General features: G+C 41.2%; 1 protein-coding gene across 1 annotated transcript in view; it reads left to right on the top strand.

The window, feature by feature from the left end:
• slc2a9l2 (solute carrier family 2 member 9, like 2) overlaps nt 1–11390 on the top strand; it is a 168886-nt gene extending 157496 nt beyond the window's left edge. Inside the window, exons 12-13 of the mRNA XM_062063704.1 lie at nt 8162–8289; nt 11341–11390. Of these exons, the coding sequence (XP_061919688.1) occupies nt 8162–8289; nt 11341–11352 (140 nt within the window). The 3' untranslated portion in view covers nt 11353–11390. The remainder of the gene's footprint in view (nt 1–8161; nt 8290–11340) is intronic.
• Nucleotides 11391–14383: the final 2993 nt, after the last annotated feature.

The raw sequence follows: 14383 nt of genomic DNA, 5'->3' as shown, positions 1-14383 counted from the left end.
CAGCGCCTCTCCCGATAACCTCCCGGCAGAAATTTTCTCCCGACAAACTCCCGGTATTCAGCCGGAGCTGGAGGCCACGCCCCCTCCAGCTCAATGCGGACCTGAGTGGGGACAGCCTGTTCTCACGTCCGCTTTCCCACAATATAAACAGCTTGCCTGCCCAATGACGTCATAACATCTAGGGCTTTTAGATAGTAGAGTGCACAACTGCGCACACAACAAGGAGACGAAGCAGAAGAACGAGGAAATTACAGACATGGCGACGCCGTTGACGAGGAAGATGAAGAAATACGCTTGCAAGTTCCAAAACGAATGGAAACAAGAATTTCAGTTCATCCAGGACAGTTCGAAGGGGGAGGGGTATGTTGCCTGTACATTTTGTAGAACAGACTTCTCCATTGAACACGGTGGCCGAAATGATATACTCATTCATGAACGGAGAAGTTAAACAGGACAATGCTGCCATCTACTGGATAGCCTCCGGAACACTGAAATTCAAGTGTTTATTTTATTTATATGTATAATAAAATAAATATATATTTATATAAATATGAAATACTTGAGTTGGTGAATTCCAGCTGTAAATATACTCTCCTCTTAACCACGCCCCCAACCACGCCCCCCCACCTCCCGATATCGGAGGTCTCAAGGTTGGCAAGTATGCCTTATAGTCCGGAAAATATAGTATATGTTATATCCAACCGCCATTTTTTTGTAGTTCTTTAAAGCCATTTGAGTCCATACATCATAATGATTGAGGGCAGAGATCACTATTGTAACTTGCTGTCTTTTAAGCTTCCAACCATTGAAATACTTTCTATAGTTGAAGACTTACTTACTTTACTGTTTGCCCATTTACAGTCTTGTTTTGTTTATTATTTCAATCCTGCCAAAGCAGCATAGCAGTTTTGAACCAGCTTCACTCCTGTAGCCCACTTTTATTTGCCCCTTGGTCCTAGCAACCTATTTTTTTGACCTTTTCATATAGTTTTTGGACAATATCTGGACTAAACACATGACTATTGAGGATATTGGATTGAACCTAATTGTCAATGTATTATTTTTGTTTGTTTACTTGTAAATACACATCGTTACATAACTTGTAAAACATGAATAATAAACTAATACTTCATTTTAAATGTACTCAAACTACATTTTTGTTGGCGATCTCACATGACTATCATTAGTTTCGTGTATTTTGTATTATTTCCTTCCTATTTTGTGTTCCTTTTGGTGTTTTCCTCCACTCGTCTGGTCTGATACTGCTCACCTGTCCCTGGTGGCCAATCAGGATGCTTCTTATTACGGCTCATGCAAAAAATTGCAGTTTTCTTGCAATTTGGTTTTTGGCGGACCTTTTGGAGGGGATTAACACAGAAAAAAGAAGGCAAATAAATATGTCTGAAGGGGACACATTTCCAGTACACCTGCTCCCTGGAGGTCCTTTTTGAGGACAGCTGCAGCAATGAATTGGCTTCTCTCACAGTTTGAGGCTTGCAATTGTCTCCCAGGTCCCCCGGAGGTAGTCCTTTGTTTAGTTGACTCAGTGGTGACATCTGGACTAAACGGTCACATTTGGACGTTTGAGGACAACAGAAGTGTGTTTTCTGGCTGTGGTCCACACAGGAGTCGGTCTAGCTGACAGATGTTGTCTGTGGCATCTTGGATGTTCAAATGTATAAATGTGTGTGCTCCCCCCCGCTGAGCAGAGGCAGGCATGTCAGTAAATTGGAATGTCTTCATTCCTTTTAACCTTGGCACCAGGATCATGTCTAATAAGAGCACTAATACATCCAACTTATCAGATGGGGATTTACCCCCTGTAGGATCTCCTGCCATATGGTAATCTATTTGTGTTGCCACTTTGGCCAAAATGGAGGCTTGACTTCTTTTTGTGCCCGATATGCGACAATGCTGCAGTACTGTATTTCCGGGACTCATCCATGGATCAGGTGATCGTCATGTGTGCACGTCTAATGTATGCAAATGTATTCAAATTATTTTCTGAACTCCCGGGTAGGCCAGACCTCTTTTGCGGGCAAAAATCCTCCCGTTTTTCTTTTATATGCAAATCCGTGTGGAGACTAGGGTTGTACGCTATACCGGTACTTGTAAAGTACTGCGGTACTTAAGAATTAAAAATGGTACTATACTGCTTTTGAAAAATACCAGTACTTTTTATTTTTTATCAACATGATGTGTTCTGCGGTGATAATGCTGGCATATAAGCAGCGGCGCATGCTTGTCGACTAGGGTTGTCCAATATATTAGTACTGGTACCAAAATGTATTTGGATACTTTTTGGTACTTTTCTAAATAAAGGGGCACCACAAAAAATGGCATTATTGGCTTTATTTGAACAAAAAATCTTAGGGTACATGAAACATATGTTTATTATTGTCATTTAGTCCTTAAAGGCCTACCGAAATGACATGTTCTTATTTAAACGAGGATATCAGATCCATTCTATGTGTCATACTTGATCATTTTGCGATATTGCCATATTTTTGCTGAAAGGATTTAGTAGAGAACATCGACGATAAAGTTCGCAACTTTTGGTCACTGATAAAAAAAAGCCTTGCCTGTAGCGGAAGTAGCGTGACGTCACAGGTTGAAAGTAGCGTGACGTCACAGGTTGAAAGGCTCCTCCCATCTGCACATTGTTTACACCAGCAGCAAGAGCGATTCGGACCGAGAAAGCGACGATTACCCCATTAATTTGAGCCAGGATGAAAGATTTGTGGATGAGGAAAGTGAGAGTGAAGGATTAGAGTGCAGTGCAGGACGCATCTTTTTTCGCTCTGACCGTAACTTAGGTACAAGCTGGCTCATTGGATTCCACACTTTCTCCTTTTTCTATTGTGGATCACGGATTTGTATTTGAAACCACCTGGGATACTATATCCTCTTGAAAATGAGAGTCCAGAACGCCAAATGGACATTCACAGTGACTTTTATCTCCACGACAATACATCGACGAAACACTTTAGCTTCGGAGCTAACGTGATAGCATCGTGCTTAACTGCGGATAGAAACAGAAGAAACATGCCCCTGACTGGAAGGATAGACAGAAGATCAACAATACTACTTTTACTTCTACTATCAGGAGACACTGAACCAAACCCTGGACCTGTAACTACACGGTTAATGCTGTCCAGCCTGGCGAAGCCTAGCAATGCTACGGGACCTCGACAGAGCTATGCTAAAAACATTAGCTCTCCACCTACGCCAGCCCTCATCTGCTCATCAACACCCGTGCTCACCTGCGTTCCAGCGATCGACGGCGCGACGGAGGACTTCACCACGATCATCGGTGCGGTCGGTGGCTAGCGTCGGATAGCGCGCCTGCTATCCAACTCAAAGTCCTCCTGGTTGTGTTGCTGCAGCCGGCCGCTAATACACCGATCCCACCTACAACTTTCTTCTTTGCTGTCTCCATTGTTAATTGAACAAATTGCAAAAGATTCACCAACACAGATGTCCAGAATACTGTGGAATTATGAGATGAAAATAGACGACTTTAGCTGGCGACCGTGCTGTTCCAAAATGTCTGCTACAATCCGTGATGTCACGCGCATACGTCATCAAACCGAGACGTTTTCAACCGGAAGTGTGGCGGGAAATGTAAAATGTCACTTTCTAAGTTAACCCGGCCGTATTGGCATGTGTTGCAATGTTAAGATGTCATCATTGATATATAAACTATCAGACTGCGTGGTCGCTAGTAGTGGCTTTCAGTAGGCCTTTAAATAAAATAGTGAACATAGTAGACAACTTGTCTTTTAGTAGTAAGTGTCAGGGTGTGTGGGTGACGAACCCCAAGATGCAGAGACGGCAGGCATTGAACAGGAAAACATGATTTAATTAAACACTATAGCAAAAAAACAAACAAAAGGGTACAAACAAAAGGCGCGCACAAGGCGGAGAACAAACTTGGCTATGAACTAAAATAGCACAAAAGCTAACTGTGGACAAGAAACAAAAACACTTACTGTGACAGGAAGGAACTATGACATGAGCACAGTGGACAAAAGTAGACAGAGCTACAACGACAAGTATTATGACAGGAAGTAGTGACAATAATCCAGCACTGACTGGAGGTCTAAATAGTAGCTGGCTGATTGACACCAGGTGTGGCCAGGTGCCAATCAGCCACAGCTGAGGGGACACAGTACTCAGGGAGACAAACAGGAAACTGAACCAAAATAAGAGCGCTGACAAGAAACAAAGACAGGAAAAACCAAACTGAACTGTCAGTGACAAACCTGAAAGTAAGTAAACAAACATGTGCTTATAGACTATTTATCCATTATTGTGTAATCCACCTGGCTGTGTTACAGGCGGAGCACATAAATCCACCTGGCTGTGTTACAGGCGGAGCACATAAATCCACCTGGCTGTGTTACAGGCGGAGCACATAAATCCACCTGGCTGTGTTACAGGCGGAGCACATAAATCCACCTGGCTGTGTTACAGGCGGAGCACATAAATCCACCTGGCTGTGTTACAGGCGGAGCACATAAATCCACCTGGCTGTGTTACAGGCGGAGCACATAACATAACACCGTGTTTTTCGGACTATAAGACGCACTTAAAATCCTTTCATTTTCTCAAAAATCGACAGTGCCCTTAATGTACAGAATCATTTTGGTCGTGCTTACCGACCTCGAAGCAATTTTATTAGGTGCATGGTGTAATGATAAGTGTGACCAGTAGATGGCAGTCACACATAAGAGATACATGTAGACTGCAATATGACGCTAGTAAACAACACCAACACTTTAAATATTCCATTGAGAATAAATAACTTTACACACAGCACTCAAAACCCCTAAGCAGAAAAGTCATAATACATCATATTGAAGGTGTTTATTACACTTTGCATTCATATTTTGCTGTTTTTTTACATTTTTGTTGTAAAAGATGTCTATGGAGGAGCTGCTCTGAGAAGTAAAAGATGTTCATATGTTGTTAATATTCAGTCTTTTATTGTTCATAGTTAATATTGTAAATCCCACATAAAAGAGGAGCGCTGTTCATATGTTGTTAATATTCAGTGTTTTATTGTTAATATTGTAAATCTCACTTTCTTTATTTCAATGTACCGTATTTTTTGGAGTATAAGTCGCTCCGGAGTATAAGTCGCACCTGCCAAAAATGCATCATAAAGAAGGAAAAAAAACATATATAAGTGGCACTGGAGTATAAGTGGCATTTTTTGTGGAAATGTATTTGATAAAAGCCAACAGCAAGAATAGACATTTGAAAGGCAATTTAAAATGTGTAAAGAATAGTGAACAACAGGCTGAATAAGTGTACGTTATATGAGGCATAAATAACCAACTGCTATGTTAACCTCACATATTATGGTAAGAGTCATTCAAATAACTATAACATATAGAACATGCTATACCTTTACCAAACAATCTGTCACTCCTAATCGCTAAATCCCATGACATCTTATACGTCTAGTCTCTTACGTGAATAATATTATTGGATATTTGACGCTAATGTGTTCATCATTTCACACATAAGTCGCTCCTGAGTATAAGTCGCACTCCCGGCCAAACTATGAAAAAAACTGCCACTTATAGTCGGAAAAATACGGTACATTTTGGGTGTCCCATTCAGTAAAAAACTGTAAAATTCCATTCTGTTTGTTTGAGGTGGTCTGTCATACCTTTTTTACAACTCTATGGGACATTGTGACTTTTGGTATTAGTGTTGGAAAAAAGGGAGCCAAACACACATACTGTACAGCACATATTTACATCTAAATGTGTATATATATTAATAATACACACATACACATTGGCCCCCAGACACATTTTCTCTCTCAATGTGGCCCCCGAGCAGGCCCGGCCCTAACCAATCTGGCGCTCTACGCAAGATTTTAGGTGGTGACCCCCCCCCCCCCCCACCCCCCACATCGACAGTGAAGTGTATATACTCACAAGAAACCGAATAGCTTTGTCTTTGACCTTTTTTTTTACTTAAAGAAAGCAAATCAACAATCAGAATAGTTAACAAGATAAAAATAAATATGGATCAATAAATGAATACAAAAAATAACAAATGAATATATGAAATACAATATTTTTTACATACATAAACACAAAATAAAACGTGTCAACAAGTTGCATAAAATAAATGAAAAATACAATATAAATAAGGCACTGCACAAAACAAGATATCAAACCAGTATGACTTTAACAACTATATTACAAAAAAAGGGGATCCTACAGAGTTCTCTATTTGTGCTTTTTAATATTGCATTAACTAGAATGACTGTACACCAGGGAGTACTGTAATTACCTAACGTTACATTATTATTTTCCATAACAATTTAGCCCCCTCCACAATATTAACCCGACGTTAAAACAGAACTAGCTATTTATTGATTAGCAATTGCCGAATCATGTAACATTAGCTTAATGCTAAAAAGCCAGGTTACTATCACATTCTGTAACAGACAAATAATTTCATGTAGGCTAACGTTACCTCCCTGCTACCTCTGTCTTTTTCTCGTTTCTCCTCTTCTTTTCTCTTTTTTCTCCCCTGGGCACCTGACAGTTTTGGCCGTTTTGACATCTTGTGTTGATTTTTTTGATGTGGTGACGTCCAAAAAGAGTCATGATACGGGAAGGGAGGGGGCGCACCGTGCCGGGGGAGGGGGGGGCGTAATGTTGTAACAAATAATATTTATATTAAATAGGCTTTACTTTGCATTTTAATTAACGTGGGATTATTTTATGTATTTACAAATAACTTTTTTTTTTTTTTTCCCCTCCAACATTTGTGGCACTGGCGTGGCGCCCCCTGGTGGACGGCGCCCTTAGCATTTGCCTATACGGCCTATGCCACGGGCCGGCCCTGCCCCCGAGTCTAGATAATTGCCCAGCTCTGTGCTACATGTACATACAGTATGTGCAAGCAAGATGGGCACAAAATGTAGCATGTTGGCAGATCAGGAAGTGAGGACTCATTATTTCTTGCCATCATGATGTCAGAATGACATGAGCAGCCGTGGAGTGAATAGAAGACAATTCCTGTCAGCTCCATGAAGTTCTGCTGAACTCTCCAGGCATGTTTATCTTAAATGGATACTTGGCTGGAGGGGAAATACATACATTTATGTTTGATGACCCCCCGTGTGGATGTCTGCAAGCATGTCTTTTATACCACCTAATTGGTCTTTGAATGCAGCATTTGATGGCTCCAGAACATGAAGATTGATTTTCATGTGCGATGACAGTCAGAGTATTGGACGTAAACATTCAAGAACATAACTCCTGCACAGCAACTGAAACATTCTGCCAGGTTTCCAGGCATTATTTTTTTTTTACAGTGGCGGGCCGTGAGTTTCCCACCTAGGCGTTTTAGTGATGTGCGACATCAATGATGACCTCTCCAAATAGCATCATTGATGTCACCACATGACCATTGCTGGACAAATACTATACAGGAACACATTTACTGTGCATTGAAGCACATCAACAGCGTACAAAACGGATTATTTTCTGGTGCATTTAAAAATCAATAAAACATATCTCATGTGGTAATGTCAAACTTACAATTGAAAAAAACATTAAAAGTGAAAAAATCAAGAAATCAAATATTTGAACTCACAATTTGTAGCACCTATTGGACGCCGTATAAGCCAGTGGTACCCGAACCCAACGTACATTGTCGGTACAGTTCTGTATTTCCATCGACTGAAGGTCCACAATTCATGGGAGTTGATAGACGGAGAGTTACATATGATTGGAGTTGAACTGGAACAGGAAGCAAATATGTGGCAATGCACTTAAGAATAATGCACAATAGTTGCTCCAGAGCAAAGTCAAATATGTCCTTCTTTATATTCACCATGGGCAAACACCAATTGTTTATATTCACCATGGGCAAACACCCATTGTTTATATTCACCATGGGCAAACACCCATTGTTTATATTCACAATGGGCAAACCCCATTATTTATATTCACCATGGGCAAACACCCGTTGTTTATATTCACCATGGGCAAACCCCATTGTTTATATTCACTATGGGCAAACACCCATTGTTTATATTCACCATGGGCAAACACCCTATTGTTTATATGCACTATGGGCAAACCCCATTGAAAGCGGTCATATTAACCCATGATGTTCTCTACAGGAGGCATCCCCTTCATCCTGACGGGTGAACTGTTTGAGCAAGCCTACAGGCCTGCTGCCTTCATGATCGCAGGAACTATCAACTGGCTGGCCAACTTTGCAGTGGGTCTCTTGTTTCCCTTCATACAGGTGAGTTACTACACCACACATACAGGGGAGTTACTACACCACACATACAGGGGAGTTACTACACCACACATACAGGTGAGTTACTACACCACACATACAGGTGAGTTACTACACCACACATACAGGTGAGTTACTACACCACACATACAGGTGAGTTACTACACCACACATACAGGGGAGTTACTACACCACACATACAGGTGAGTTACTACACCACACATACAGGTGAGTTACTACACCACACATACAGGTGAGTTACTACACCACACATACAGGGGAGTTACTACACCACACATACAGGTGAGTTACTACACCACACATACAGGGGAGTTACTACACCACACATACAGGTGAGTTACTACACCACACATACAGGTGAGTTACTACACCACACATACAGGTGAGTTACTACACCACACATACAGGTGAGTTACTACACCACACATACAGGTGAGTTACTACACCACACATACAGGGGAGTTACTACACCACACATACAGGTGAGTTACTACACCACACATACAGGTGAGTTACTACACCACACATACAGGTGAGTTACTACACCACACATACAGGGGAGTTACTACACCACACATACAGGTGAGTTACTACACCACACATACAGGGGAGTTACTACACCACACATACAGGTGAGTTACTACACCACACATACAGGTGAGTTACTACACCACACATACAGGTGAGTTACTACACCACACATACAGGTGAGTTACTACACCACACATACAGGGGAGTTACTACACCACACATACAGGTGAGTTACTACACCACACATACAGGTGAGTTACTACACCACACATACAGGGGAGTTACTACACCACACATACAGGTGAGTTACTACACCACACATACAGGGGAGTTACTACACCACACATACAGGTGAGTTACTACACCACACATACAGGGGAGTTACTATTCTAGTCACAACATCAAAAGGAGATGTCTTCCTAGGATTAACATCTTACTGCCAGGGAAGGATGACAAGTACATCTATGTCATGGAAACCTGGCTTAAGGCCAGATGCAACTTTGAAATGAGTTTGAAAAACTTCTGTGTAAAAAAAGGCCTGCAATGAGGCCACAGACTGATAGACTGAACATGTTTATACATAAAACTGAACATGTTTACACATAAAACTGAACATGTTTACACATAAAACTGAACATGTTTACACATAAAACTGAACATGTTTACACATCAATCAATCAATCAATCAATGTTTATTTATATAGCCCTAAATCACAAGTGTCTCAAAGGGCTGTACAAGCCACAACGACATCCTCGGTACAGAGCCCACATACGGGCAAGGAAAAACTCACCCCAGTGGGACGTCGGTGAATGACTATGAGAAACCTTGGAGAGGACCGCATATGTGGGTAACCCCCCCCCTCTAGGGGAGACTGAAAGCAACGGATGTCGAGTGGGTCTGACATAACATTGTGAAAGTCCAGTCCACAGTGGATCCAACACATCAGCGGGAGTCCAGTCCACAGCGGGGCCAACAGGAAACCATCCCGAGCGGAGACGGGTCAGCAGCGCAGAGATGTCCCCAACCGATGCACAGGCTAGTGGTCCACCCGGGGTCCCGGCTCTGGACAGCCAGCACTTCATCCATGGCCACCGGACCTATGCAACTCCCCCTCGCAAGGGACAGGGGAGAAGAGGAGAGAAGAAAAGAAACGGCAGATCAACTGGTCTAAAAAAGGGGGGGTCTATTTAAAGGCTAGATTATACAAATGAGTTTTAAGATGGGACTTAAATGCTTCTACTGAGGTAGCATCTCTAACTGTTACCGGGAGGGCATTCCAGAGTACTGGAGCCCGAATAGAAAACGCTCTATAGCCCGCAGACTTTTTTTTGGCTCTGGGAATCACTAATAAGCCGGAGTTCTTTGAACGCAGATTTCTTGTCGGGACATATGGTACAATACAATCGGCGAGATAGGCTGGAGCTAAACCGTGTAATATTTTATACGTAAGTAGTAAAACCTTAAAGTCGCATCTTAAGTGCACAGGAAGCCAGTGCAAGTGAGCCAGTATATGTATATATATATATGTATGTATATATGTATATAAAGGTATATACAGTATAGGCGTAATATGATCAAACTTTCTTGTTTTTGTCAAAAGCCTTGCAGCCGCATTTTGTACCAACTGTAATCTTTTAATGCTAGACATAGGGAGGCCCGAAAATAATACGTTACAGTAATCAAGACGAGACGTAACGAACGCATGAATAATGATCTCAGCGTCGCTAGTGGACAAGATGGAACGAATTTTAGCGATATTACGGAGATGAAAGAAGGCCGTTTTAGTAACACTCTTAATGTGTGACTCAAACGAGAGAGTTGGGTGGACATAAAACTGAACATGTATACACATAAAACTGAACATGTTTACACATAAAACTGAACATGTTTACACATAAAACTGAACATGTTTACACATAAAACTGAACATGTTTACACATCAAACTGAACATGTTTACACATCAAACTGAACATGTTTACACATAAAACTGAACATGTTTACACATAAAACTGAACATGTTTACACATAAATCTGAACATGTTTACACATCAAACTGAACATGTTTACACATCAAACTGAACATGTTTACACATCAAACTGAACATGTTTACACATAAAACTGAACATGTTTACACATCAAACTGAACATGTTTACACATCAAACTGAACATGTTTACACATAATGGCATTTAAGGACATCTTCTTGCATAGCAATGAGGGATATGTGATGACAAGAAAGGAGTTGATCCTCTCTCTCCTGCAACGTGATCAGCGTAATTAAACCTCTATTAACACCAGAATTGATCCTAGAAATGTACCAGCGGCCTTGTTGACGCCAGATGAGATGACTTTATTAGCCTTCTCGATGGAGCAGAACAAACTTGTTTCAAAAGTGTGCAACACCAGCTAAGAAGAGTGAACGTAATTAACAAAGTTCATTGCACAAGTAATTGGCAGTGGGGGGAGGAGAACTGACTATCTTGTATTTGATCTATATCAGGGCTTGAATTGAACCGCGGCATTTTCCGCCACCGCCCTTGTGACTTGCCGTAATGCCCTAAAAAATGGAGCAGCATTGACGGCAAGAACATGCCATGACCGCAACAAACACATTAGGGCCAATCAGCCTATCCCCAGGTGCATGTCTCTGGAGGCGGGAGGAAGCCAGAATACCTGGAGAAACCCGCACAGTCACACGGGGAACATGCTAACTTCACACCGAAAGACCCCGAGCCCGTAAATCGAACCCAGGACCTTCTCACTGTGAGACACGAGTGCTAACCACTGCTCTACCATGCTGCCCTGTCGCTAACACCAGTATCTGCAAAATGCCGGTTTTTCCCAGACATTTGAGCGGTACATGAGGATTGTAAAGGCCTACTGAAATGAGATTTTCTTATTTAAACGGGGATAGCAGATTGATTGATTGATTGATTGATTGAGACTTTTATTAGTAGGTTGCACAGTGAAGTACATATTCCGTACAATTGACCACTAAATGGTAACACCCGAATAAGTTTTTCAACTTGTTTAAGTCGGGGTCCACTTAAATTGATTCATGATACAGATATATACTATCATATATACTATCATCATAATACAGTCATCACACAAGATAATCACATTGAATTATTTACATTATTTACAATCAGGAGTGTGGAGGGGGGGTGGGGTGGGGGGGTGGGGATATGGACATCAAGTAGTGGACATAGAGAGAGAGAGAGAGAGAGAGAGAGAGAGAGAGAGAGAGAGAGATCAGAAGGCATAAGAAAAATAATCTGCATTTGATTGTTTACATTTGATTATTAGCAATCCGGGGAGGGTGTTAGTTTAGGGTTGTAGCTGCCTGGAGGTGAACTTTTATAGCAGTTTTGAAGGAGGATATAGATGCCCTTTCTTTTATACCTGTTGGGAGCGCATTCCACATTGATGTGGCATAGAAAGAGAATGAGTTAAGACCTTTGTTAGTTCGGAATCTGGGTTTAACGTGGTTAGTGGAGCACCCCCTGGTGTTGTGGTTATGGCGGTCATTTACGTTAAGGAAGTAGTTTGACATGTACTTCGGTATCAGGGAGGTGTAGCGGATTTTATAGACTAGGCTCAGTGCAAGTTGTTTAACTCTAAGGTGATCCATTCTATTCATCATGTTGCGATATTGCCATATTTTTGCTGAAAGGATTTAGTAGAGAACATTGAAGATAAAGTTCGCAACTTTTGGTCGCTGATAAAAAAAAGCCTTGCCTGTAGCGGAAGTAGCGTGACGTCAGAGGTTGTGGAGCTCCTCACATCTGCACATTGTTTACAATCATGGCCACCAGCAGCGAGAGCGATTCAGACCGAGAAAGCGACGATTACCCCATTAATTTGAGCCAAGATGAAAGATTTGTGGATGAGGAAAGTGAGAGTGAAGGACTAGAGGGCAGTGGAAGCGATTCAGATAGGGAAGATGCTGTGAGAGGCGGGTGGGACCTGATATTCAGCTGGGAATGACTAAAACAGTAAATAAACACAAGACATATATATACTCTATTAGCCACAACACAACCAGGCTTATATTTAATATGCCACATAACAAACACCTCCCCCCTCCCGTCCATATAACCCACCAATACAAATCAAACACCCGCACAACACACTCAATCCCACAGCCCAAAGTACCATTCACCTCCGCAGAGTTCATACAGCACATATATTTCCCCAAAGTTACGTACATGACATGCACATAGCGGCACACACACGTACGGGCAAGCAATCAAATGTTTGGAAGCCGCAGCTGCGTACTCACGGTAGCGCGTATCCAACTCAAAGTCCTCCTGGTAAGAGTCTCTGTTGTCCCAGTTCTCCACAGGCCAATGGTAAAGCTTGACTGTCATATTTCGGGGATGTAAACAATGAAACACCGGCTACGTGTTTGTGTTGCTGCAGCCGGTCGCTAATACACCGCTTCCCACCTACACCTTTCTTCTTTGCAGTCTCCATTGTTCATTAAACAAATTGCAAAAGATTCACCAACACAGATGTCCAGAATACTGTGGAATTTTGCGATGAAAACAGACGACTTAATAGCTGGCCACAATGCTGTCCCAAAATGTCCGCTACAATCGTGACGTCACGCGCTAACGTCATCATACGAGACGTTTTCAGCAGGATATTTCGCGGGAAATTTAAAATTGCACTTTACTAATCTAACCCGGCCGTATTGGCATGTGTTGCAATGTTAAGATTTCATCATTGATATATAAACTATCAGACTGCGTGGTCGCTAGTAGTGGCTTTCAGTAGGCCTTTAACTAGTATTTGTACAACCTTTCACTGGACAACTCACAAACGGCCTTCCACAACATGTTCCTTCAGTGGAGCTGTTCAATGGACATACATATATAGTTGTTCAATGGACGTACATATATAGTTGTTCAATGGACATACATATATAGTTGTTCAATGGACATACATATATAGTTGTTCAATGGACATACATATATAGTTGTTCAATGGACATACATATATAGTTGTTCAATGGACATACATATATAGTTGTTCAATGGACGTACATATATAGTTGTTCAATGGACGTACATATATAGTTGTTCAATGGACATACATATATAGTTGTTCAATGGACATACATATATAGTTGTTCAATGGACATACATATATAGTTGTTCAATGGACATACATATATAGTTGTTCAATGGACATACATATATAGTTGTTCAATGGACATACATATATAGTTGTTCAATGGACATACATATATAGTTGTTCAATGGACATACATATATAGTTGTTCAATGGACGTACATATATAGTTGTTCAATGGACATACATATATAGTTGTTCAATGGACATACATATATAGTTGTTCAATGGACATACATATATAGTTGTTCAATGGACGTACATATATAGTTGTTCAATGGACATACATATATAGTTGTTCAATGGACATACATATATAGTTGTTCAATGGACGTACATATATAGTTGTTCAATGGACATACATATATAGTTGTTCAATGGACGTACATATATAGTTGTTCAAT

This window comes from Entelurus aequoreus, linkage group LG01, assembly GCF_033978785.1.
Source record: "Entelurus aequoreus isolate RoL-2023_Sb linkage group LG01, RoL_Eaeq_v1.1, whole genome shotgun sequence".
NCBI classification, from domain to species: Eukaryota; Metazoa; Chordata; class Actinopteri; order Syngnathiformes; family Syngnathidae; genus Entelurus; species Entelurus aequoreus.
This window is presented reverse-complemented; position numbering and strand designations above follow the sequence as displayed.